Source organism: Electrona antarctica (assembly GCF_951216825.1).
Source record: "Electrona antarctica genome assembly, chromosome: 3".
In the NCBI taxonomy this organism is placed as follows: Eukaryota; Metazoa; Chordata; class Actinopteri; order Myctophiformes; family Myctophidae; genus Electrona; species Electrona antarctica.
Genome location: NC_136808.1, coordinates 834,531 through 862,030, shown reverse-complemented (window position 1 = coordinate 862,030; position 27,500 = coordinate 834,531). Strand labels below are relative to the sequence as shown.

General features: G+C 45.0%; 1 protein-coding gene across 6 annotated transcripts in view; it reads left to right on the top strand.

The window, feature by feature from the left end:
* Window positions 1-27,500, top strand: part of LOC306919943 (uncharacterized protein) — a 98,119-nt gene that overhangs the window by 41,505 nt on the left and 29,114 nt on the right. For 5 of the 6 annotated variants that reach the window (XM_079496517.1, XM_079496514.1, XM_079496516.1 and 2 more), the window contains 7 exons: window positions 13,571-13,762; window positions 18,936-21,474; window positions 23,598-23,900; window positions 24,368-24,491; window positions 25,950-26,043; window positions 26,190-26,270; window positions 27,025-27,141. In XM_079496517.1, the coding sequence (XP_079352643.1) occupies window positions 13,571-13,762; window positions 18,936-21,474; window positions 23,598-23,900; window positions 24,368-24,491; window positions 25,950-26,043; window positions 26,190-26,270; window positions 27,025-27,141 (3,450 nt within the window). The remainder of the gene's footprint in view (window positions 1-13,570; window positions 13,763-18,935; window positions 21,475-23,597; window positions 23,901-24,367; window positions 24,492-25,949; window positions 26,044-26,189; window positions 26,271-27,024; window positions 27,142-27,500) is intronic. The other variant, XM_079496518.1, reaches the window with a different exon arrangement.

The following is a 27,500-nucleotide window of genomic DNA, read 5'->3' as shown; positions in this document are numbered from 1 at the left end:
AACACACCTTACCAACACGATCACCCCTGTAACACACCTTACCAACACGATCACCCCTGTAACACACCTTACCAACACGATCACCCCTGTAACACACCTTACCAACACGATCACCCCTGTAACACACCTTACCAACACTATCACCCCTGTAACACACCTTACGCATGTCGGGAGCCACGCACGGGTTAGTTTTAACCGGCCACGGGGCTAGTTGTAACCGACCAAGTATGTCGGGAGCGACGGTGTTGTCGGAACAATGCCTGTCGGACTGTTAGTATGTCTAACTAACATATGCGCCCCCCGTTGAACACCCTACCAACATCGGGTACAGGCTTTAGTTCCGAGCATGGGAGCAGCGCATGTCCGCCCGCATGTCCGACCGCATGTCCGACCGCATGTCCGACTGTTGTTTCCGCATACCGGACCTTTGGTGTGTCGGGTCTGCGTGTGCATCCCACCAACATTTACTGTGCGCCATACGTGCAGTAAAACACCGTACCAACATGGAGTGTACCACCCACCTAACTCAACCACCCCTCTCTTCTCAGTAAAACACCGTACCAACATGGAGTGTACCACCCACCCAACTCAACCACCCCTCTCTTCTCAGTAAAACACCGTACCAACATGGAGTGTACCACCCACCCAACTCAACCACCCCTCTCTTCTCAGTAAAACACCGTACCAACATGGAGTGTACCACCCACCCAACTCAACCACCCCTCTCTTCTCAGTAAAACACCGTACCAACATGGAGTGTACCACCCACCTAACTCAACCACCCCTCTCTTCTCAGTAAAACACCGTACCAACATGGAGTGTACCACCCACCCAACTCAACCACCCCTCTCTTCTCAGTAAAACACCGTACCAACATGGAGTGTACCACCCACCCAACTCAACCACCCCTCTCTTCTCAGTAAAACACCGTACCAACATGGAGTGTACCACCCACCCAACTCAACCACCCCTCTCTTCTCAGTAAAACACCGTACCAACATGGAGTGTACCACCCACCCAACTCAACCACCCCTCTCTTCTCAGTAAAACACCGTACCAACATGGAGTGTACCACCCACCTAACTCAACCACCCCTCTCTTCTCAGTAAAACACCGTACCAACATGGAGTGTACCACCCACCCAACTCAACCACCCCTCTCTTCTCAGTCACACAGACACTATAGAGATCTGCATGAGCACGAGGGGTAGCTATACCTCACCTCCTGTAATTTGTCACATCCATTGTTAACATTTGGTTTTGATGTCCTTTAATGTGGCTTCGTGCTGGCAATCCATACACAGACACATGATATTCTCTATTGTTTAGAATACAACAGAGTAGAAGAATAGGCGTTTTTTACACACGTAAGGATACAGTTCATAAAGTAAGTGTAACATAACGGAGCGTCCACTACCCGTTCTGCAGCATGCAGGGTATTGCTATTGGTCCTGTCCATCCATGGGGCAGGACCTTAGAGTATATATGAATAGAGACGGCACCCGGAGGAAACCCTGAGGCGAAATGGACATAGTGGCCGAATTTGGTATTGCAGCGCAACGGCCAATTCTGGTCCGTTGACTATCATTGCGCACGTTCATGATGACACGTGAACGCTGTTTCATACACGTGCAATGATAGTCAACGTCACAGCGCGTTCACGATTTGGCCCAATTCTTCCCAGAATGCACTCTGTTCCTAAACGGAATGAGGAGTGAAATCGCCTTGTGCGCTTTTGAGCAACTTAATGCAAGTGGATGAGAGGAGAAATCCGGTGCCGTCTCTATTCATATATACTCTGAGGGCAGGACACATGGAGCATATGGAGCATGCATGGTTAGCATCCCCTTTGGGTGATTGTTTTTTGTTTGATTTTTCAAAAATAGCAGACCTACAAGCTCGTAGCGCGCCACTCGGTGGCGCGCTATGAGCTTGTAGATCTGCTATTTTTCAATAGCTAAAGCATAACATAATGCTAACACCAAAAGGGGTTCCCGCCCAAAATGGGTTAAGATGGCTTTTTCTGTCTTTCTTTCTGTTTTTCTGTCTGTCTCACAGTATGTCTGTTTGTCCAGCAAAGCTGGTCCCACACCACATTATCTCAAGATACTTGCAGGAAATTAGCCCTTCACTATAAGTCCCTCCCCAACCCATCCTTGTCCAATAGGCTCGTTAGCAGCGAAGAAAGCTTGACCTGCATATTAGCAACCGTTGCTAAACTATTTGGATTGGCATTGGACAATCGCTTTTTGGGGGTGGGATTTAGTGAAGGGCTAGTTGCCATGAGAGTTTCTGTGTACCTTCATGAAACACAGAAGATGCCCCCCCTACTGATTTTGGTCACGGCCATGACCTTTCTTCTAATGCCACCTTCAACTTCAGTGGGTCGTATTAGGGCCTAATACGACCCACTGAAGTTGAAGGTGTATTTCCAAATCTAATCGACAGATTGCTGTGAAACTTGCTGAGCACATTATATGCTCCCTGGAAGATACTAACCATACTTGAGTGACACGTGAACTATCCTCTGGTCTAAGTGCGACCAGCCAACAGGTCAACTAACCAGTGCGACCGTCCAACAGGTCAACTAACCTTGGGTCTAGTGCGACCGGTCAACAGGTCAACATCCTGTTGGCTATACAGAGAAGCACAAAGAGGCGTGTTGTTTATCAAACAGGTTTTGGTGGATGGTGCGATTTGAACCCATTTAGACCTGACACTATATAGTACAAAATGTCTTCTAAATCCTGACACTTTTCTGAAAAACCCATGTTTCTGTGTCAGTGGTGCTCAAACTATTTCATGTCAAGAAGCCTCAGAATTATCTGTATTTGGCTGCGGACCCCCCCATCTGAAAATATGTTAGTTCCAGGGACCTCCGAGAAGCAAATATTTGAGTTAAAAAACGTTCACTCTGAAAGAATATACTGTATATTCAAAGATTTGCGCCACATTTTCACAATATTTCAAAAAAAGCAGATCTAAACAAAAAAGTAGCTAATCCGGACACTGTTTTACATATATCTAACCAAAGCTCCTGTTGTGTTGGTATATCATATGACACAAGGCACACACACACTGGGCACTTTGTCTGTATTATTATTATTATTATTATTATTATTATCTGTTCCAAAGGAAGAATATTATGCTCTACGAGTTGGTGTTCGAGGAACGTTCAACATAATCTAGGATAAAGGAAGAAAACAAAAGGTTTGGTGTTTGTTGTTTATATGCAATGCATTGTCACAACAATGATTAATTGAGTACAAGGAACCACAATGGACACAAGGCCCCCCGGGGCTTTTTTATGTCATCCTTTTAGCATAGTTTTATTTTTACTTTATTGTTTCAAACTGTTTAAAATAAAATAAACAATGTTTGACTTATCAATCATGGAGTGCATTTTAGGCCAGCACACAGTAGTATACGTATCTACAACATGTATATGTGCGTGCATGTGGCTGACTATCTACTGTAGGTTTGTGTTTGCACTGTGGCTGTGCATAGTGTGTGTGTGCGTGCGTGCGGAAGTAAGTAATCAGGTTGATAGTGGGCGTCCTGTTGTCGTATTGAGAACAGATTTGTGTGAAGTGTTTTGAAAAGATGTGTCAGGAGTGTAGGAGATTACAGCAGAGCTCGCATCCAAGCGTAACCCCTAATCCCTCAACCCTCAAACCACTAAACCCTAAAACCTGGTTTAGCAGTTTGGTTTCTTCTTCTTATTGGTAATCTCTCTCTTCTTCGTATTGTCTCCTTTAAAACCTATACTCCCATTTTGACCTGAGATCAGATTCTAAAAATGTCTTCTACATCCCGACAATTTTCTGAAAAAGCTATGTTTCTATGTCAGTCGTCAGTCATTTTTTTTAAATAGCAGACCTACAAGCTCGTAGCGCGCCACTCGGTGGCGCGCTATGAGCTTGTAGATCTGCTATTTTTCAATAGCTAAAGCATAACATAATGCTAACACCGAAAGGGGTTCCCACCCAAAATGTGTTTAACTGCTCAATGTGTCTTCAGCAGTGTTGATTTCGTCGACTAAAACTAAGACGACATTCTTTCGTCGACTACCTTATTTCACTGACGAAAACTAAATGAAAACTAAAACTAAGACTAAATATACTGACAATTTCATCAACAAATAAAAACTAGACTAAAATGTTATGAAGGGACTAGTGGATCCAGTATAAGTCATTTTACAATTAGTTGCATGCTGAAAATAGACTATCTACAAGCTCACAACGCGTTGCGGGCTTGTACATCGTCTATTTTCAGCAAGTAAAAAAAACTGTTATTACGACGGCATCAAGGCCCGCCAAAACACATTTCGTTCGACTAAATCAACTGTAGATTTAGTCGACTAAAACTAGACTGGGTGACAATGCCGGGTGACAAAAATGTGACTAAAACTAAATTAAAAACAATTCAAGAGACTATGACTAAAACAAAAATCAAAATTTTACTGCCTAAACAACACTGGTCTTCAGTGGATCCACACACGTCTCTCTTAGCTGTATGGTAGCGTGATAGAATCCGCCTCCTAGCAGTCGGGAGTCGGATGCATAAAGGTTAGTAAATCCTGCTTAATGGACTTGTCGGGTCGGCCTTGTTTACCCATCGGGTTTACTGGCCTCTTGCTCCGTGTTTTCTTTGCCACGCTCTCTCCTCGTGCTCTCCCAAATGATGGATTATTTAGACGGCTTAAAGCAAATTGGAAGGAAGTGTCCCCACCCCTCACAAACTGACATGACCTTTTGTTAGTGCTATGCTCTCACACAGCGTGATTTATCGGCGTCACCTTTTTATGGAAAATGAAAGTTGACTGAGAGTCGAATGTGTTTATTCAAGGCACCAGAAAAACAAACATTTAAAACCCATACTTGCTGTTGATATGATAAATGAAGATGTCGGGTTTTGGGGGCTGTGGGGTTTTGTTAATTGGGGTGATCGTTGTTTGCGAGCTCCTCTCAGCCTGAGAACTCTAGAATTGATGGCTTGATTCATGCCCTGGAATGTTTGTTTTATGTATGGGTTTTTAAGGTTGCTCAATATTCTTGTCCATCTGTCTGTCTGTCTGTTCCCAAGCAGGAATGCTGGGTTGGGTGTGTGTGGTGAACACTGGATGTGTTCTGACAATGACTACAGCGTTGGAGTGTGTGTTTGTGTGAACGCATGCGCTGTGCGTGCGTGTGTTTATAATGTCGTACCATGGTGTTAGATTCTCTGTTTTATCAGTGAATGAATCAGCCACCAATAAGCCCCTCCAGTGGTACATTCCTCATGCTGCTTATTAAATACTTCCTGACGTGATCAAACCTCAGGGTGCGTTCATAGTCTGTGCTGTGGGAAAAGTACGACGTCGTGCACACACAACGCTGTCCACAATACTAGTGACTCATGCCTTGGTTACGGTCTTAACACGTGACAGGCTGTTGTTTAGTGTTTAGATGCCTTAGCAACGCACGTTTTCCAACATCCCCTGTTTCTTTCTTGTGTCCATGACTAAACGTTACTACATTTGACTATATGGACTATGGCTTTACTCTGCAATATTAATTGGAATAGAAAGATAACTGGCTGGCCAGTTTCTTTGATCTCTTTTGACGATTAACCTGTTAGCGTATGCCAGCGGTTATATAGCAGTGGTTGAGAAATCTAGGTGAAAATTGAAGGCGAGTTGATTGTTGGTGGGAATGCTTTTGAGGTTGGATGCTTATTCTTTTTACAGCTCTCATTTGCAACTAATGTCAGGTCTTGACTGCCAAACTGAAACGTGGAAAACATGTTTGTGTTTCAGAATCAGAATCCCAGATCCTATCAGAATATTTCAGATACATTGTATTGTATTGTTTTAGGCCTGACGTCGAAATAAGAAAAACGTTCGCTCTGAAAGAATATATTCAAAGATTCAAACATTTTCACGATTTTTCAAAAATAGCAGACCTACAAGCTCGTAGCGCGCCACTCGGTGGTGTGCTATGAGCTTGTAGATCTGCTATTTTTCAATAGCTAAAGTATAACATAATGCATAGTTAAAACACCAAAACGGGTTCCCAAATAAATCTATTCCCAAATAAATCTGTACTGTAAAATAACCAGAATGGCTGAGGTTTCTGGCTGATCAGACGACAGCAGCAGACCGAGTCTAGAGGGTTATCGATTGATTTATTGGTTGTTATTTGGTGACATAACATAAAAGATTGCACAGTAGCACTTCCTGACATACAGTCACTGAGAATAAAGACACAATAAAGCTCAAGGGCTTATTTCCATTTGTCCTCTCAATTATTCAATCAATTATTATTGATTTATTGATTTGTTGTCCTTCCTGATCGATGGCTCCAATCAGACTAAAACATTTTTAACTGCACCCCAAAGAGAAGGCGCACACTGTAGGTTTATTGGCACTAGAGTTATTCTAGATACCAGTATTTGGAAAGTCCTCCGAGACTTCCTAAAATGCTGGTATTGGTGCCGGCAATTATGCCAGCATAATGCACCGATCCGCTTAATTTATCATGTGATGATAGCTCGTTTATCAAGACTTGTGGGTTATGTAACATTGTGTGTCTCAAGAGCTGACAGTCGTGTCACTTCAAGAAAGTCACACTGATGCACAAACCTCAATCATTTAAGCATTATGTTGTGCTTTATCTACTGAAAAATGGCAGATCTACAAGCTTGTAGATCTGCTATTTTTGAGAAATCGTGAAAATGTGGCGCAATCTTTGAATATATAATATAATATAATATAATATAATATAATATAATATAATATAATATAATATAATATAATATAATATAATATAATATTCTTCTGGGGGGTCCCTGGAACAACATATTTTCAGATGGGGGTCGGCGGCCAAATACATAGATTTAGAAGATAGATAGGATTTAGAAGACATTTTGTAGAATCGTCCTCAGGTCTAAATGGGTTAAGAAAGTTATTAACTTTGAACTAATTGACTGTCAGTTGCCTTTTATGATGGTATGCAGTGATATTTAGAGGGGCAGGTGCTCAAGTGGAAAAAAAGGGCACTTTGTGCAGCGCGTGGAACCGGCCGGTTGCCTTAATAGTGTGAGATTTATAGATTGTGGGGCCTAAATAATATATTAGAAGCTTTTTATCAAGAATTGATCAATGTTGCCATGCTCCACATACTGTACAGTGTAACTGTACAAAATTAAAAATATATATATTTTTATTTTTTTGAAAGGGCACATTGCCAAAAGGGCAGGGGGTGCTCTAGCACCCCCTAGTGTCTATCTGTGCACGCCACTGATGGTATGCATGGTGAGTAGTAGTTATACCATTGTGTAATAGTCTCTCTGGTACAGTGTTGTTTTCGTCGACTAAAACTAAGACGAAAAATGTTCGTCGACTACCTTTTCTCACTGACAAACTAAATGGAAACTAAATAAAAACTAAGCTATGATGACTAAAACTAAGACTAAATATATTGACAATTTTGTCAAGAAATAAAAAACTAGACTAAAATGTCACAAAGGGACTAGTGGACAAGAGATCCAGTATAAGTCATTTTACACTTGGTTGCATGCTGAAAAATAGCCGATCTGCTCTTTTCAGCAAGTGTAAAAACAGTCATTACGACGGCATCAAGGCCCTCAAAATACATTTTAGTCGACTAAATCAACTGTAGATTTAGTCGACTAAAACCTTATGATATTTAGTCGACTAAAATTAGACTAACACTAAAACATTCCAGGTGACTAAAATGTGACTGAAACTAAATGAAAACTATTCAAAAGACTACGACTAAAACTAAAATCGAAATTTGCTGCCAAAAATAACACTGCTCTGGTACTGATGGCAGAAGTGACTGAACCCCCGATCTGCTCACTCTGGTATATGAATGTCACATGATAAATGTCTGCAATGCCGATCCAGCACAATCTGAAAACTAGTCTACATTTGTTTATGAGCGGTAGAGGACATACAATTACAATTACAATTTAGGCATTTAGCAGACTCTCTTAATCCAGAGCGATTTACATTAAGCAAGAACAAAAAGCATGGGAATACATCACATATATAAAAAGCATTTATCATATGCATATCTATATAATGACACTGTACATATAAACTATACATATATACTATACTATGCTGTACATATATACTATGAAGTGCTATGACTACATACAATGCAATTATTGTGCTGTCTACATAACATGCTATGAGTTTGTATCAAATGCTATCTAAGTCTAAAAAGTGCTGTCTAACATGATGGAGGAGTCAGAGAGAAGATAGGGTACTAGGGAAGGAGAGGAAGGAAGGAAATGAAAGCTGAGGAGGAGGAGGAGGAGGAGGGAACAGTTGACCACCATGTTTTATTCAGCAGAGCTGGGGGTGTCTGGGGCTCCCATGAGACTGTCACTCATCCACTAAAAAGGAGGAGATGAGGGAGTCTGCTTTGATGTCGCTTGCTCTTCACTCGGATATGGGGGAGGTGGGTGGGTGGGTTCTCCCGAGAGAAGACAGACTATGCACCCACTGCACACAAAATGAAGTGGAAACCGAGCTACACTTCCTAACCATCTGTCCATTGTACCAAGACATCAGAGACACATACTTCCCACAGATTACAACCACACACGGAGAACATGACCAATGACAAAAAACTCCCATATCTGCTGGGCGAAGTACAACAATGTGCAAACACAGCAGCAAGATTCGTGAGTTGCTGTGATAGGAGAAGGATATCAAACGGAACACAACCACCCTAAAGACTAATCATTGTGTATATTCCTGCACTATACCTGCATCCAGTGATCTTGGTACAATATAGAAATTGATCTATTGAAGATTCTGACGTTCAAATGTACATAAGTTTTGTTTTGATTGTATTGCTGTATTGTTGTATTGTGCTTTCTGCTTTGGCAATGTAAACGTATGTTTTCTCATGCCAATAAAGCCCTTTGAATTGAATTGAATTGAATTGGGTGGATGGGGAGGGAGGGAGGGAGGGAGGGAGGGGGCTCTTGGACCAGACCCACATTCACCCATAACTGGGTGTTGAATCAAATCCCATCGGAGCATTCTCTCATGTGTCTCCCAACACTATCACCCTTTCCTTCCTGCAGGGCTGTCTGCCTCCTTAGTTTTTGTTTTGTACACACATGCATGCGCCCCTCGTACGTACACACACACACACACGCACAGTGGTGGAAAGTAACTAAGTACTTTTACTTAAGTACTGTACTTAAGTACAATTTTGAGGTATTTGTACTTTACTTGAGTATTTCCAATTTCCAGTACTTTTACTTCTACTCCACTACATATCGGAGCCAAAATTTGTGCTTTTACTTCACTACAATTATTTGAAAACTTAGTTACTAGTTACTTTGGCGATTTACATTTTGCTTAGAAAACATACATTAACCACTTCAACCCTATTGCGACGCATTGTGAGCTTGTAGATCGGCTATTTTCAATAGATTTTCTACACATTTTGAACTTGTGAAATGGGACATTCTGCAACATGAAATTTATGAATACTTTTACTTTTAGTACTTTAAGTACATTTTGATGCCGATACTTTTGTACTTTTACTCTAGTACATTTTCAATTCCGTACTTTTACTTGTAACGGAGTAGTTCTAAATTGCAGTATTGGTACTTTTACTTAAGTAAAACAATTGAGTACTTTTTCCACCACTGCACACGCACGCGTGCACACACACACACACACACACACACACACACACACACAAACCTCCTGCCCTCCCAGTGTCATGTGAGATGACACGTCTAATATTAACTTTCAGTCTTACAGTCTGAGCTGATAAATCTCCAGCCAGTTGTTGTGTGTTATATAAATATTCCCCGTCCCATAATGCACTGCACACCGATGACCTACAGTATATACCAGGGTGTAGAAAGCATGACTTCAAAGTTTTATTTAAGTACACAAGACCGAGGGGTAGAATATCATTCAGTCACGGTTATATGGATATAATTTTAGTTGACATGGGGAATGTAAACCCCTAGTCATTGACCTGTGACTTTTAGAACACAGAATAATTAGTGCATGTCGTTTCAGCTGTGGGACGAGGGGGAAGCGCACTAAGATTAGACACGCCGACAGTCCCGGCATGAGGAAACGACGGTCGGACTATACCGCTCGAACCGTGCTCCTCGCGCTTATTTTTAGGTTAGGGTTTAGAGAAGGGTTGTCGGACTACTGACTGTCTGACCAATGACTAGTCTAAACTATAAAGGCTGATTAGACTCGTTTATGCAGTAGTTGTTTATGGAGGGAGACTTCTTCTCTCCAGCATCGGCTGTTTTCCATATTGTAGACCAGGGCTGTCAAAGTGGCGATCCGTGGGCAATTCTGTGGCCCGCAGAGCCGTTTTGTGTGGCCCGCGAGACCATTTCTATAAAGTGAATGAACACTACCTCTGAGCAGCTAGAGAAGCAAGGGAGGGAGGGGGTCTACATTGTAGACGGTTCCTGCAGATCATCTATAAAACAGACATTCATTCATTCATTCATTCATTCATTCGTCACACAGTAACACTGGAGTACAAAGATATCGGGCACTAAACTAAAGAATGAACGGCCGGTGCATCTTCCTAATCATCTTCATAATATCTGAAGATGCAACCTTGTGTTGCAACGTCGTTAGTCTGCCTTTGTGAAAGTCTATGTCCTAATATCTGTGTCACTTCAGCTCATGTTCTTCTGGAGTTTATTTGTCCTCAAGATTACTCTATACTCACTTAACTCTGGAAGCAGCGGGAGTATAGTCTTATTCTGTATTAGTAAATAATATCCATGTCTGTTCATGCTCAGTTCACTGCCATTTGCTACGTGGCAAAATAAAGATAAGTCTTAACCCATTCTGTGCGGGAATCCCTTTTGGGGTTAGCATTATGTTAAACTTTAGCTATTGAAAAATAGCAGATCTACAAGCTCATAGCGCGCCACCGAGTGGCGCGCTACGAGCTTGTAGGTCTGCTATTTTTGAAAAGTCGTGAAAATGTGGCGCAAATCATTGAATATATATTTCAGAGCAAATTTTTAACTAAAATATTAGCTTCTGGGGAGGTCCCTGGAACTACATATTTTGAAATGGGGGTCCGTGGCCCAATAGAGATAATTCTGGGGGTCCTTGACATGAAAAAGGTTGAGCACCACTGACATAGAAACATGGGTTTTTCAGAAAAGTTTAGGATTTAGAAGCCTTTTTTTAATCGACCTCAGTCCAAAATTGGTTAATGTTGTTGTTCTGTGTTTGTTCTGTCGTTGTTGAGCAGTTCAACCCCTGCTGTCACGTTTTGATTCAGCACCAATTGTGCTCCGTGATGTACTAGTCTAAATGTTTTTTACCATGTGTGTACATGGTGCGTGTGTGTGTGTGTTGTTTTTTTAACCACATTGGTATGTTTTGGTTGGTCCAACTGTGTTGTCATTTAGGCCTGAGATCAGATTCTAAAAATATCTTCTACATCCTGACAGTTTTCTGAAAAAGCTATGTTTCTATGTCAGTCGTTCTTCGATTTTTCAAAAATAACAGACCTACAAGCTCGTAACGCGCCACTCGGTGGCGCGCTATGAGCTTGTAGATCTAAAGCATAACATAATGCTAACACCAAAAGGGGTTCCCGCCGAAAATGTGTTAATGTAGAAGACTCTTCCTGGGATAGCGTTTGTTGTAGCTTGTAATACACGAGACGGTGGACAGTAGTAGTAGTAATAGTGCTAATGGCATGGTGGAAAGTACATTTACTTAACCCATTTAGGCCTGAAAAAATGTCTTCAAAATCCTGACAATCTTCTGAAAAACCTTATGTTTCTGTATCAGTGGTGCTCAATATTTCTTGTCAAGGACCCCAAAAATTATATGTAATATGCCTCCGCCCCCCATCGGAAAATATGTTCTTCCAGGGACCTCCCCAGAAGCAAAGATTTGAGTTAAAATGTTCACTCTGTAATAATATATATTCAAAGATTTGAGGCACATTTTCACGATTTTTCAAAAATAGCAGACCTACAAGTTCATAGCGCGGCACTCGGTGCCGCGCTATGAGCTTGTAGATCTGCTATTTTTCAATAGCTAAAGTGTAATGCTTTAAAACACCAAAAGGGGTTCCCGCCCAAAATGGGTTAAGTACTTTACCTGGTAACAGGACAACTCACCCCGTCCCCGTTTTTCCTCCCGGGATTTACCCCCAGTGGGGGAGGCTGTAGAACTTGAAGGACAAGCAGACGTGCGCTTATGAGAAACAAACAAAAATAAAAAACTTCCGTGAAAACAGAAGCGCAACACGAGGATGAAGGAAACATTCCAAATATCCAGTTCGCTAATTCACAACAACTATACTACTACTTTGGTGTTGCAACTTTGAATTTCTCTAATAAACTTTCACGACGGCAGACAGCCTATTTATGAAAAGGCTACTACAGTCATAGCCTATCCATAGGAGTATCTTTTTATATTTTTTCCAAAAGGAATACAAACAACAGCCAATAGCATATTGGACGGTTGAGCTAACCGTCTGGGCCAGTATTGGTAACACTTGACATCGAAATGAAAAAAAAAAAATTCGGAAAGATTTGAGGCACATTTTAACGATTTTTCAAAAATAGCAGACCTACAAGTTCATAGCGCGCCACTCGGTGGCGCGCTATGAGCTTGTAGATCTGCTATTTTTCAATAGCTAAATTATAACAATGTTTAAAACACCAAAAGGGGTTCCCGCCCCAAAATGGGTTAATGGTTAATGTGGTTAAACGCTAACGTGACATGGACATATTGAGAACATATTGAGACATATTGAGAACCACTGAGAATACATTTTAAAAAGACATTTTTTAAATTTCAAATGCCAGTACTTTTTTCCACCACTGGCTAATGGTAACCTGTGTCTGTCCCTGTAGGACAGTGAGACAGTGGACAGCTGTATAGTGTGTACCAAAATCTCCTTGAGGGGGGCGTCAACATATGTGTCACGTGGTAGCGGCCGCCATACTTGTTGGCTTGTCTGGTTTGTTTACATTGAGCGACTATCTGTGTGCTTGTATACGTTCTTTTTTTAAACTGACTTCACAACGGTGCAGACTTGCTCAGTAAATAAGTGCCACAGCAGGTCGCGTCGAGGGAATGAGCCAGAAAACTGAATTAGATTTTCAGCATGGAGACGGCATCAAGGAACCCAGATTGACGAGTTTACAAAAAGACGTAGAATGGCTTGGATCTCGGCTGTACGATGCACGGGCGCAGAGACATAACGTTCAACAAAGTATCTAAGCACAGCCGTGTTTGTTCACAACATTTTCCTTGTCCTTGTAATGTATTTGGCCCCGACATTCTTTCTATCCATCCTGGTGTTGGTTCACTATGTTGTCGCCAAGAACGAGCTCAATATTTACAAAAACATACCACCGTCACTCTGTTCTGAGTGTTGTGGGCTAGAGTTTAAAGCCCACAAGAAGAAGGCCGCCGCTAGCTTTTCAGACGCCGCCCCCCTCTTGTTGACGTACACGTTTTTACACCCTATACAGACAGGATCCTCTAACGGTAACCTGTGTCTCTCTCCCTATAGGACAGTGAGACGGTGGACAGCTGCATACAGAGGATCCTCTCGTCCCTCTATCCCACGGCCCCGAGGACTGTCCTCTGTCAGGTCCTCAGCGTGGTGGACAGCTGCTACCGCGGCGACCGCCTGCGCTTCCTCCTCCACTTCCTGATCCCCGCCAAGCACTTCCTGCAGAGCCTTCAGCAAGATGGCTGCTGTGTGAGTCTCTATGATCAGTTCAGTGATCTGTTGCACCACATGTCTCCCTTTCTCTCACACGTCGCACATGATATACACTCTTTTTTGCCATCATTTTAGGAGTTCAAATACGAGGTTATGGGGCTTTGTCCACATAGGAAAGCATTTTATGAGTAGAGGAGCACTTTTGATGCTTATTGACATTCAAACCGTCGCTGTTCCCAAAAAACGTTATTATCACACATAGGGCTCCATTTTCGTCACCGCTAAACCCCTTATCCCTAAACTTCTTTGCCTTTTTTACTATTTTGCTAAACTTTTTTGAATAGTTAAAATGGCCAGTCTACAAGCTCACAACGTGTCAATGTAGATTGGCTAGTTGAACTATTCAAAAATGTTTTTCAAAATAGTAAAAAAGGCAAATAAGTTTAGGGATAAGGGGTTTAGCGCTGACGAAAATGGAGCACATAGCCTCTAGTGGAAGCAACGGTAAATATGGACTTCTCATGGTTGTGGTAACGATTCAATCTCGGGCTCATGAATTAATGGGTTGTCAAACACAGCCGGGGGGATTAAATGTGACATTGATGAGCGCACCGACGCTTCTCTCTGGAACAATTTTCAGCTTGAAGCACCAAGGGCACTCTGCCAAAAAACACTGGAGAGAGCCGAGAGCGTAGAAACGTGATGCTTCGCTTCGCTCTGCGCTGGGAAAAAGGAGAGCTCCGGTGTGTTGCACGACAGACTGGGCTAGCTCAACAAAATGCTTTCCGTTGGACACAGCCGCCCCTAATAGAATAAGACCAATGGAAGCACTAGTAACTATTATGTTCTATACTCGGTCACAAATACCTGTGTCTTGCAAGGCTTTACCATGCACATCATTCCAATCAATCAACAACAGCAAACAAACAGCTTGTAACTGCGAAACACACCTAATTTACATGTAATTAGGGTGTTTAAAAACTAAAAAAGAGGCCAGTATTCTACCTAAGGCCAATTGCGCTGCTGCAACAAACAACGTTTGGGGAAAAACCAGTTATTCGGTACGAGAAAGGAAAAGGTCGTATAGCGCGAGTTCCCACAAAATCACTCAATCAAATTGAAATGTAGATGCAAACACACCCCAAGCACCAGCATGATTTTTATGTATGGATGTCACCAAACAAGCCAGTGATCACTTTTCAGTTGTGGAACGATGTGAGAAATGTAGGGCATAATCCGAAATTGATATGAGTAAACGCCTAAAAAGAGATGTGAGAAAGTAGGTCATAATCCAAAATTGATATATAAGTAACTTCTAAAAAGAGGTGTGAGAATGTAGGTCATGGTCTGAAATTGATTTAACCCATTTTGGGGCGGGAACCCCTTTTGGTGTTTTAAACATTATGTTATAATTTAGCTATTGAAAAATAGCAGATCTACAAGCTCATAGCGCGCCACCGAGTGGCGCGCTACGAGCTTGTAGGTCTGCTATTTTTTTTTAATCGTGAAAATATTTATTTCAGAAAACTGGAGAATTTAGAAGATTTTTGAGTGGTGCAACCACTCCAAGGAACAGCAATGTCCGTGTTAACCTATGTGTTCACCTATGTGTTCACCCACCCACCTATGTGACTATGAGCACGAGTACCACCAAAAGTGGCGCTGTTGTGCCAGAAACAGAGAGATAGTGCTGCACTGCTGCCTGCTAATGAGAGACAGAGAGAGAGAGAGAGAGAGAGAGAGAGGGGGGGGGGGCGGGGTTGCACCACTCAGTTCACATGGGTGTGATTTTTTTTTTTTTTAATTTCGAGGTCAGGCCTAAATGGGTTAAGTTAACTTCTAAAAGATCTGAGCTCTAATCGACAATTTCTACTTCAGCGGTGTATGTATTCAGGACCAGGCCAACGTCTGTTCTTGACCATCTAAGTGACTTTGGCATAAAACTGAGATTCCACACCAAAACCAATTACACACTTGGTTTGTTTCATTGTTAGCCTAGGCGTAGACAAGTTATTTCTGTTAAATCAGCGTTTCCGGGCTTATTTCTCATTGCTAATCGAACCACAACTCTATGAAGTGTACATTTTCACTTCAGTGGGCTAAACACAAATGAAATGAGCAACTCTTTACCCACTTGACGAGTTCTTGACCATTGACCAAATATGGGACCTTTACAAGACAATACAAGACAATACAAGACAATCTACATAAAACATTTGAATAGGCCTGACGTCGAAATAAAAATCACACCTGTGTGAACTGAGTGGTGCAACTCCCCTCCCCCTTCTCTCTCTCTCTCTCTCTCTCTCTCTCTCTCTCTCTCTCTCTCTCTCTCTCTCTCTCTCATTAGCAGGCAACAGTGCAGCACTATCTCTCTCTCTCTGTTTCTGGCACAACAGCGCCCCTACTGGTACTCATGAGTCACACATGAGTCACACACAAACATAGGTTAACGTCACAGATATTGCTGTTCCTTGGAGTGGTTGCACCACTAAAAAAAAAAAAGCTCTGAAAGAATATATATTCAAAGATTTGTGCTGCATTTTTACGATTTTTCAAAAATAGCAGACCTACAAGCTCGTAGCGCGCCACTCGGTGGCGCGCTATGAGCTTGTAGATCTGCTATTTTTAAGTAGCTAAAGTATAACATAATGCTTAGTTAAAACACCAAAAGGGGTTCCCGCCCAAAATAGGTTAACAAACAAAACAAAACAATAACCTTCATATATGTGTAAAATATGTAACTCATATGAGAATGTCTCTTCTAAACCGGTCTCTGTTTCTTTGTGTGCATGTCTGTTATTGTCGAGTCATGTCTGGTCCTGTCTGGTGAGCCACCATGCATGACTGCCTCATGTGTCATTGGAGTTGCCTCTCCCCTATCTCTCTCTCTTTCACCCTATCTCTCGGCTTTTCTTTCTTCTCATAATGTGCGATTGTTCCACCTGGGTGTACTCCCACCACCCACCCACGTATACACACTTTGAGTGCAAGGCAGAGGCAAGGAGGCAACCAGGTGCTCAGGAGGTGTGCAGGTATAAAAAATGTAAAAATAGTAAAAAGGTGCTCCTGGGATCAATCGGGATAACACATCGATATAGAGCAAAGAGGAGATCCGGGCACACTTAATGTTAAAAGGAGGAAAACTTTATTGAACCAAAATTCAATAAAGTTTTCCTTCTTTTAACATTAAGTGTGCCCGGATCTCCTCTTTGCTCTATACACTTTGAGTGCAGTTGGAATGGCAAGCGACTTCCATTCCCCACTCGATGCTTCTCGAGGTGCACGTTGCAGCCCTCCTGCTCACGCCTGAGAGAAAAACCATGCTTTGCACTCGCTCTCCTCACTCCGACATGAGAGAACAGGCCCTATTTTTAATTAATGTAGTCCTGATCGCACAAACACGTTGCCTGCCCGCATCTACCATTGTAATGTTCAACTTCAACATGTTGTCACTCTCTTACACACACACATACACGCACACGCACGCTCGCACGCACACACCCGCACAACAGTGATAGCATCTTAGCTTGTTTGTTTATCTTTCGTGAGAAAATGGGCGAGACGCAAGTCACTTAGAGTGGCAGCAACAACAACAGATTTAAAGTAATTACCCTAAATGTATAGGTCTACTAGTCTAGATAAACAACACCAAATGGTACAGCTTTTGAGTTCTTGTGTTTAGCGAATTAAATACGTACAGGCTTTCATTGTAAATGTACAGTATATTCTACTCTTAAGGCGTACAAACGCTGTCATCTTGTCTGCGTGTGGTGTGGTGGGTGTGAGAGGGACTGAGCCGGCGAGGAAGGCAGAGAGAGAGAGTAAAATTACAGTCAAGTGAGTTTTGTAACTTAACCCATTTACAGTATAGGGGCTTTTATGGAAATTGCTCTCAGGAACAGCTCAACTGATTTGGTCGTATTTGTGATCATCAATGTCACCCTACTTATAATATAATTCCTCCCTCTCTTCAGTCTTCAGTTCCAAATGTACAGGCTACTTCTACCTGTGTTCTATGTTGTTATAACAACATTACCATGGCTGTACCATGGCCGTCTCACATGGCTGTGAGACGTAGGAGGGGCCCAGACAGGAGGCAACCCACAGAGCCTAGTCCCCTCCACATGCCAGAATTGTACCTCCTCCCAGTCCCGGCAGAGTAGTTCCGGAGTGGATCCAACAGATTGTGTAGCCCTGGTCTTTCCCTAATATTATGGGACTGATCGAGGGTAGCTACTGGGACGTAAGTCGGGACTTGATCACCCCCCGGCTGGGTCACCCGAGTGAGTGGGTATGATGGTCGCGAGACCCGAAAAACCCTGATGATCCTTGGGATACATCACTGAGGAGGATACGTCCCAGGTGCATGCATCCGAGCGATGTATTTTCGTTGTGGCGAATACTCAAATTTTCTTCAGTAGTAAATGCATGTTTTTTTTTCCAATAGTGGTTGAGTTAACCCCCCGTGGGATGAAGCGATATAGGAGTAATGTAGGTGCAAGAGAGAACATGTATGCGCATTTATGCAGAGCTGCAAAGCACAGTGTTCACATATACACGACGTCTATATTAAAAATAGAGTCCCAAAATCTTTGTATTTTTCCAGTTTTTCATGTGTCTATGAGGTGACAGTACCTCATTAGACACCCTGGAGTCGTTTTTATGTGCAATGGTGTATTCACTTTGTATTTAGGGTTTCTTCCTGGAGGCTGAACCCTTGACAGTCAAACGGGCCAATGAAATAAACAGTAATATAGTGACACTATATAATCTATAATCACACTATCAGCCCCTCCCCTAACCCCTCCATCATACAACTACAGCTGTGGGTGCGGCTTCAGTTCAGGTGGATCACCACCCATCACCACCCACCAGGCAAACCAGGCATACCCACATAAAAGCATGATTTTAACAAATACTGTACACTTTTTGGAAAACGTTCTTCCTCCTTATATTATAATAATACCTGATGATCATGTTTTAGGGTGGAAAGAAATCGTGGCACTCCATCTTTAACTATTCTACTCTGTTTTTACTACTACTCTATTCTGTTTGTAATTAACTGGCATACATTGTGTGTGTGTGTGTGTGTGTGTGTGTGTGTGTGTGTGTGTGTGTGTGTGTGTGTGTGTGTGTGTGTGTGTGTGTGTGTGTGTGTGTGTGTGTGTGTGTGTGTGTGTGTGTGTGTGTGCGTGTGTGCGTGCAGTCTAGGTTCTCCCTGTGCGTTCAGGAGAAAGTGCTGATTCAACTCTGTCGCCTGGACCTCCACCTCCTCCCGTCTGATTTCTACCTCCTCCTCTCCCCTCCGGCGCCCGCGGCTCCCTCCTCCTCCTCCTCCCCGGCCAGGCCGTGCGTCGTCGTGTTGTGCGTGTGCGCGTCGGCTGGACGTGGAGGCGCAGAGGAGGAGGAGGAGGCCCAGGTGGTGGAGTTGGACCCGAGCAGCGTGTTCTCCATGTCCTGGCTGGAGGAGGTGAACAGCACCAGGCAGAGAGGAGGAGGAGGAGGCGCAGCCAGGCTGAAGAACTGTCTGCTCGCCTCCCACGACCACATCTACAGGGTCCCCTGGGAGGAGGTGCTGTCGCTCCCCTCCTCCAGCTCTGCTCCCCCGGCCTCTCCACAACACACCTCCCCTACCCTCACCGCCTACTCCTCTTCACCGTCTTCCCACGTCTCCCCGACCCTCGCTCCCTCTCCCTGGAGGGAGGCGCGCTCCAAGGAAGGACAGGGATTCGGCACCGACGAGGACAGGGACACGTTGACGGACGGGCCGGACGACCAATGGAGAGACAGTAAGGGTCGCAGTAGGCGGAAGCTCCACCGTTCGTCAGGGACGGCCGGCGAGCCGAAGACTCCCGGCGTGACGCTGGGCGGCTGTTTTCCCATGGTGCCGTCGGTCAGCAGGGGGGACGAGGGGGCGTCCGACAGCGAGGGCGAGTACGTGGACCTGTGCGAGATCACGCACACCAAGACGCACACACGCGCAAGCACGCGCCCTGCCAACACGCACACCAGTGCAAGCACACACACCAGCAGCAACACGCCCACTCACGGCACACACGGTGACTCACAAGGGGACTACATCGAGTTGTGTCAGCTCTCCCCTCAGAGAGGGTCCCTCACACACTCGCTGCTGCACAGACTCCGCTCACACGGCAGACACACTGCCAGCCCCTCCTCCTCATACAGCAGAAACACTGCCAGCCCCTCCTCACACACAACCAACGACGCGGACGGAAGCAGCAGCGGTGTGTCTCAGACCGCGTTGTGTTCTCGGCTCCTGGAGGGCCTCGACGGTGACTCCTCCACCTCCAGTCAAACCCCCCTCCCCCTCTCCCCGACCTCCTGCCGTGCCCCCCTCACCTCCTGCCACCGTCCCCTGCTCCTCCTCACCTCTCCCACTCCTCCCGAGCCTGCCGTATCTCCCGTTACCTCCACCTCTGCCGGGGCCAGTTCTCCCATCACCGGCACCCTGACCGAGCCCACTACCACGACAGGTATCGTCCCCTCGCAGCGTCACTCACACACCGAACTACACACACCGCCCGACACACTGAATGTCACACAGGAACCACCGGCAGAAACACATACTCCACGTGACGACACGCCAAAGCGGCCTGACACGGACGCACAACGCACGCACACACTTCCTGACACATGTACACTGCACGATGCACATACACGGCCGCACACAGACACAACACCGTCTGACACACACGCACGGCTGCGTGACACAGAGTGTCCAGAGTACGGCCCAGAGAGAGGAGAGGAGCAGGAGAGAGACGTGGGGGGAAAGAGAGAGCGGAGGGAGAGAGAGATGAAGGAAGGACAGGAGGACAGAGACATGAAGGAGGCAGATGAGGCGATGAGAGAAGAGGAGGAAGGAGAGAAGGATGAAGGATATGTGGAGTTGGAAGAGGTGGTGGAGGTTATTATTGTCCTGCAGCAAGAGACTCACGCCGACACACAGAACGGCACGCCGACGGACACGCGCATCGACGCGGAACACATCACACAGGCCGACACATACAGCGCCATACGACAGGCCACAGACACAGACACACAAAATGACATGACGCTCCCCGGCACAGAAAGTGACACACACGTTGAAACACAAGTCGACACGCACGCCGACACACGCGACACACAGAACACACACGCCGACACACACGACGCACAAACTGACGCGCACAACTGCATACAAAACGACACACACTCTGATGCCCAAAACGACGTACTCACTGACACACAAAACGACGCGGACACAGAAAATTACCTGCACATCGGCGCACAAAATGACATGCACGCCGACGCGCAAAACCACACACACGCTGGCACACAAGCAGACAAAGACGGTACACACGCCGGCGGTCAGACCTCGCTACATGTGCACAATGACGCCTCACACAACGACGACACAGACGCACACGCGGACACACTAACCGATGCGCACGCCGACACGTCGTTGCACACCACACATGGCAACACGCGCACACCACCAGATACGACATGCACACTCTCCAACACACACTCTGTGGGAAATAAGCTATTGCATGCACATACGCAGCAACACCACCACACACACTGCGTAGCGCTTCCAGACGCACAGACGGCGCTTGACCAACCGGAGCCAAGACGGGAGCAGAGAGGAGACGAGGAGGAGGAGGTGGACCGCAGGGAGGAAGGGCAGCCACAGGAGGAGGAGGAGGTTGATGGTGTGGGAGTGACTCTGGAGTCTGACACAGAAGGTACCGGCCTCTCTTTCTCAACTGATTTTCAACCTTTTTTTCATAATCAAGGCCCATTATTTATCCCATTTTGACCTGAGATCAGATTAAAAAAATGTCTTCTACATCCTGACAGTTTTCTGAAAAAGCTATGTTTCTATGTCAGTGGTTCTTCGATTTTTCAAAAATAGCAGATCTACAAGCTCGTAGCGCGCCACTCGGTGGCGCGCTATGAGCTTGTAGATCTGCTATTTTTCAATAGCTAAAGCATAACATAATGCTAACACCCAAAAGGGGTTCCCGCACAAAATGGATTCTGCATTTTGAGCCACGGACTATCATTTGATGACATTTCAGCCTCTCAGACCCCAAACTAAAGAATATTTGTTATCGTTGGGTCGGATTTTTGTCCATAAATTCCATGTTCTATTGATGTGGTACCATATAGGAGAGATAACAGACAAAACGTTGTGTAAACATCGTGTAAATTAAGTAATACAGATGCTTAACAACTATAGTTAACTTTGAGAGCATAAAATTAAACCAAATTTACCCCGTAAAGGGTTCATTTCACGCTCTCCCAAGAGTTAACGATTCACGAAGGTCCATTTGGTTATTATCATTTATCTGGGGGGGACCAACTGGAATGAAAACCACTGTTCTATCTCATGATCACGTACTTCTACCTTTCACCACCTCCTCCTCCAACCTCCAAACTATCACCTATACCTAAACCTCCATCTTTCACCTCCTCCTGGGTCAGCCCAGAAGGTTCTGTACCAGCTCTCTGTCTGATGGTCATGTACGTCTTCTACCTTTCACCACCTCCTCCTCCAACCTCCAAACTATCACCTATACCTAAACCTCCATCTTTCACCTCCTCCTGGGTCTGCCCAGAAGGTTCTGTACCAGCTCTCTGTCTGATGGTCATGTACGTCTTCTACCTTTCACCTCCTCCTCCTCCAACCTCCAAACTATCACCTATACCTAAACCTCCATCTTTCACCTCCTCCTGGGTCAGCCCAGAAGGTTCTGTACCAGCTCTCTGTCTGATGGTCATGTACGTCTTCTACCTTTCACCACCTCCTCCTCCAACCTCCAAACTATCACCTATACCTAAACCTCCATCTTTCACCTCCTCCTGGGTCAGCCCAGAAGGTTCTGTACCAGCTCTCTGTCTGATGGTCATGTACGTCTTCTACCTTTCACCACCTCCTCCTCCAACCTCCAAACTATCACCTATACCTAAACCTCCATCTTTCACCTCCTCCTGGGTCTGCCCAGAAGGTTCTGTACCAGCTCTCTGTCTGATGGTCATGTACGTCTTCTACCTTTCACCTCCTCCTCCTCCAACCTCCAAACTATCACCTATACCTAAACCTCCATCTTTCACCTCCTCCTGGGTCTGCCCAGAAGGTTCTGTACCAGCTCTCTGTCTGATGGTCATGTACGTCTTCTACCTTTCACCACCTCCTCCTCCAACCTCCAAACTATCACCTATACCTAAACCTCCATCTTTCACCTCCTCCTGGGTCTGCCCAGAAGGTTCTGTACCAGCTCTCTGTCTGATGGTCATGTACGTCTTCTACCTTTCACCACCTCCTCCTCCAACCTCCAAACTATCACCTATATACCTCCTAAACCTCCATCTTTCACCTCCTCCTCCTCCTTCCTGGCTGACTGACCCTTACCCCTCTCCTCCTCCTCCTCCTCCTCCTGTGTTCCACCCACTCCTTTACGTGACAACTACATCACTCCTGCTCCTCATTGGTCTATTGTCTGGGATGTATTCCGTTTCTATTAATGTTCTTTTTAATTCTTGAATGTTAACCCATTTTGACCTGAGATCAGATTCTAAAAATGTCTTCTACATCCTGACAGTTTTCTGAAAAAGCTATGTTTCTATGTCAGTGGTTCTTCGATTTTTTCAAAAATAGCAGACCTACAAGCTGGTGCGCTACGAGCTTGTAGATCTGCTATTTTTCAATAGCTAAAGCATAACACCAAAAGGGGTTCCCGCCCAAAATGGGGTTTAATACTTGAATGTTGTCACCATGTGACAAAGCAAATTCCTTCTACAAAACCTCACACATGATAATAACGTGATTCGGATTCTTGTTCAAATGTTTCATCCCGGTCTACAGAAGATAACATCCAAACTGGACCCAGTTCACCAGAACGCCTCCGTACCGGTTCCAGTGCATCGGAACACTTGCACGCCGACACCAGTTTATCAGAACCAGTAACCCCACCACCACCACCACCAGCCCGGACCCAGCAGCAGGACCAGTCTGGAGCTCCTGTAACACCACAACAACCAGGCCCGGTGTCGTCCCAGTGTTCCCCGGTGCTCCCAGCAGCATATGACGGGGCGGCCCGGCCTCTTCTTACCGCTATCCATCAACTGAATGGTTCGGTTCTGTGCTCTGGAGCTGTGTGTCTGCCTGGTAAATGCAAAAAACTCTTGTCTGTCCCAATTGAATTTAAATGCTTTATTAGCCCATTTTGACCTGAGATCAGATTCTAAAAAATGTCTGTTTGAAAATGACAGTTTTCTGAAAAAGTTATGTTTCCATGTCAGTCGTTCTTTCGATTTTTCAAAAATAGCAGACCTACAAGCTCGTAGCGCGCCACTCGGTGGCGCGCTATGAGCTTGTAGATCTGCTATTTTTCAATAGCTAAAGCATAACATAATGCTAACACCCAAAATTGGTTATTAGGTAGAAATGTAAAACGGCCAAACACATGAGGATATCACTGGAAAAAAGTCCTTGCGGTCTTGTTTACCATTCAGGTCCTGGGTATTCAATTCATATACATGACGTGAAAAAAAGAAAGAAAATGCTACTAATACCACTATGGCGACTAATTTACTACTGCGTTGGCCTGGCTCTCGTGTGTCTGTTTCCATTAGGAACCAGAGACAAAATGGGGCGCGCGGTGGTCACGGTTTGTACCAGGAACGCCGTGTGGCTGAACCCTGGCTGCAACGGCACGGAGCTGCTCCGTATCCTCCTCTACTTCTTCTCAACTGTCAGGTAAGAACACACCCCGCCCTCCACGAGTGTGTGCGCGCACGCACGCACGCATAGACACAAGCACGCACGCACTCACCGTAAACAAACCACATTCCAGGGTTAGGCTGCTAATTGATAGTATTCCTACCACTGCAAGGACGGCTTGAACATTAACGTCTTGACTTATTGCAGTGTTTCGCAACCTGTGGGCCTTCAAATAACTGGCAACTGGCAACACACAGAGTTTTTTTTCTTATTCAAGTATTTTGATTGAAGTTTGCAGATAAGACAGGACAGACAACAGATACATGACAACAATTACAGAACAGATACAGAACAAAACAACAACACCAGTACTCAACATTCATGTATAGAGTGTAAAAGTCTAAAATGCAATGTAAAAAACCACAAATTGTACATTAAATTGAAAGGGGGTGGCCAATGACTACGTAGAAAATACTACTGCAAAGTAGGTTAGAAACGGTTGCCAAACTCTGGTATATTTCTGAGTGGAGCCCCTGATTGTATATTTAAGTTCTTCGAGTTTGAGATGTGACATAACATCCTCCACTCAACGTTTGTGAGATGGCAGCGCTGCCTTTTTCCAATTGAATAGTATCAGGCGTCTGGCAAGTAAAGCTATAGGCTGAAGCTATAGCTTCAGCCTGATGAGTTGGTATTTGTATTCCCTCTCTGGAGGGGCACCAAACAGCGCTGTTATTGGATTGGGATCTATAGTTGAGTTACAAATATACGAGAAGGTATTAAATATCTCTGTCCAAAATGCAGTCAATCTGGGACACGACCAAAACATGCGGCTAAGCGTAGCAGACTCCTGACCACACCTGGCACAGGCTGGATCTGAGTCTGGATAAAATGTGGCTGCAACACACTGAGTTTACTGATAATGTATACTACAAAAATAATAAAGTCATGGTATTATATTCTTTGTTTGGAAAAATGTGGAAATGTGTTTTCTTTGTCATGCCAATAAGCGGGAAGTTAAAGTATACTAAGGTGTCGATTGATTGATCATATAAAAATTAACATGCTCTGAAAATACACGTGGTCAGATGTGTGGACCTAGGGTGGGTGGGCCTTGGTCAGATGGGTGGGCCTAGGGTGGGTGGGCCTTAGTCAGATGGGTGGGCCCAGGGCGGGTGGGCCTTGGTCAGATGGGTGGGCCTAGGGTGGGTGGGCCTTGGTCAGATGGGTGGGCCTAGGGTGGGTGGGCCTTGGTCAGATGGGTGGGCCTAGGGTGGGTGGGCCTTGGTCAGATGGGTGGGCCTAGGGTGGGTGGGCCTTGGTCAGATGGGTGGGCCTAGGGTGGGTGGGCCTTGGTCAGATGGGTGGGCCTAGGGTGGGTGGGCCTTGGTCAGATGGGTGGGCCTATAGCTCTGATCCAGAGATGGTTGAGAACCACCGACTTATTGTTTCTAAAAAGTTTTTTTTTTTATGACATCATATCCTATGTAACAGGAAGGAGGTGCGTTCCTTGGGACTGACGATGTTGGTGGACGCTCGCATGTGTCCTCCTGACCCCTCCCTCTGGAAGGCCGTGGGCATGTTTCAGGTCAGTCTGGTCGTCTCCTCCTCCTCATCGGTCTGTTGAACTGGCGTGTGTGTCTTATTGAACAGCTGTCTCCAATGATGTGTGCTTGTGTCTTTATCTCCTGTGTGTGTGTGTGTGTGTGTGTGCGCGCGCGTGTGTGCGTGTAGGATAATGCTCCAGGTTCTATTCACATGGTACTGATGCTCACTGCCAAAGACCAAAGACTGGACACACCATCTAACATACGGGTAAACAGCCCCCCCCCCCAGTCACTTGTAGTGTGTTGTAGGATTTATTACGACGGGATCACTAAAGAAAAGGAAAATGTGTTTCACAACACTTGGCCTCCTGGCGGTGCTCTAAAACAGGGGTTCTCAACCCGTGGGTCGCGACCCCTCGGGGGGTCGCCAAATTATTTTGGGGGGTCCCCAAAATATTTTCAAAAAAAATATTTTCAAAAATAGCAGACCTACAAGACCTACCGAGTGGCGCGCTATGAACTTGTAGATCTGCTATTTTTCAATAGCTAAATTATAACAATGCTTAAAACATCAAAAGGGGTTCCCGCCCAAAATGGTTTAAGGTTATTGTAGCAGTCAATTTATATTGGGGGTCGGGAGGGGGCGGGGCGGGGGTCCCGAGACATTGCCAAAGCATTTCCGGGGGTCCCCGGCCAAAAACGTTGAGAACCCCTGCTCTAAAAGGACAGAATTGAAAAATGCAGGCCAGACATTTTTTCCTTGGTCTCTACTCTCTAGGCCTAGGGAGTGTGCATACAAAGTTGTGCACAGATCGGTTCAGTTATAGGTAAAGACTGTGACTTGGCCCTGTTATAGCGCCACCATTAGGGTGGTTTAAAAAGTGGTATTTTTCTCATCGGCCTATAGTGCGAAAATGCCTGCAAGAGATTCACCGCAATTGGACTGCTGCGTTCATGATTTGCGGCATTTTGTACAAATTGAATGGAATTGAATCGTGTGCTGTTCCTGGCCTGGCCTGTAGGTGGTGCTGCTGTCCAGTATGCGGTCACTGTATAAACACATGGATGGATCTCAGCTTCCTGTGGAGTTGTCGGGAAGCTTCAGCTTCTGTCTGTCCGCCTGGCTGGACTTCAGAAAGGTATGTCCCTCCGCGCACGCACACACGCACGCACGCACGCACGCACGCAAGCACACACACACACACACACACGTTAACCACTTGGTTGAGTGGAGTCCCTCAGGGTCATCTGAAAATAGCAGATTGACAAGCTCACAATGCGTTGGCGGCTTGTCGATATCTGCTATTTTCTGCGAAAGCTTTCCCCACATTACGGGGGAAATATGGGCGTCAGTGGATCAGGGGGTAGAGTGGCCGGATGGGAACGTGAGGTTCCCCGGTTCGATCCCTGTGGGCACCTCCAGAGTTAACCCATTTAGGCCTGACGTCGAAATAAAAAAACGTTCGCTCTGAAAGAATATATATACCTATTCAAAGAT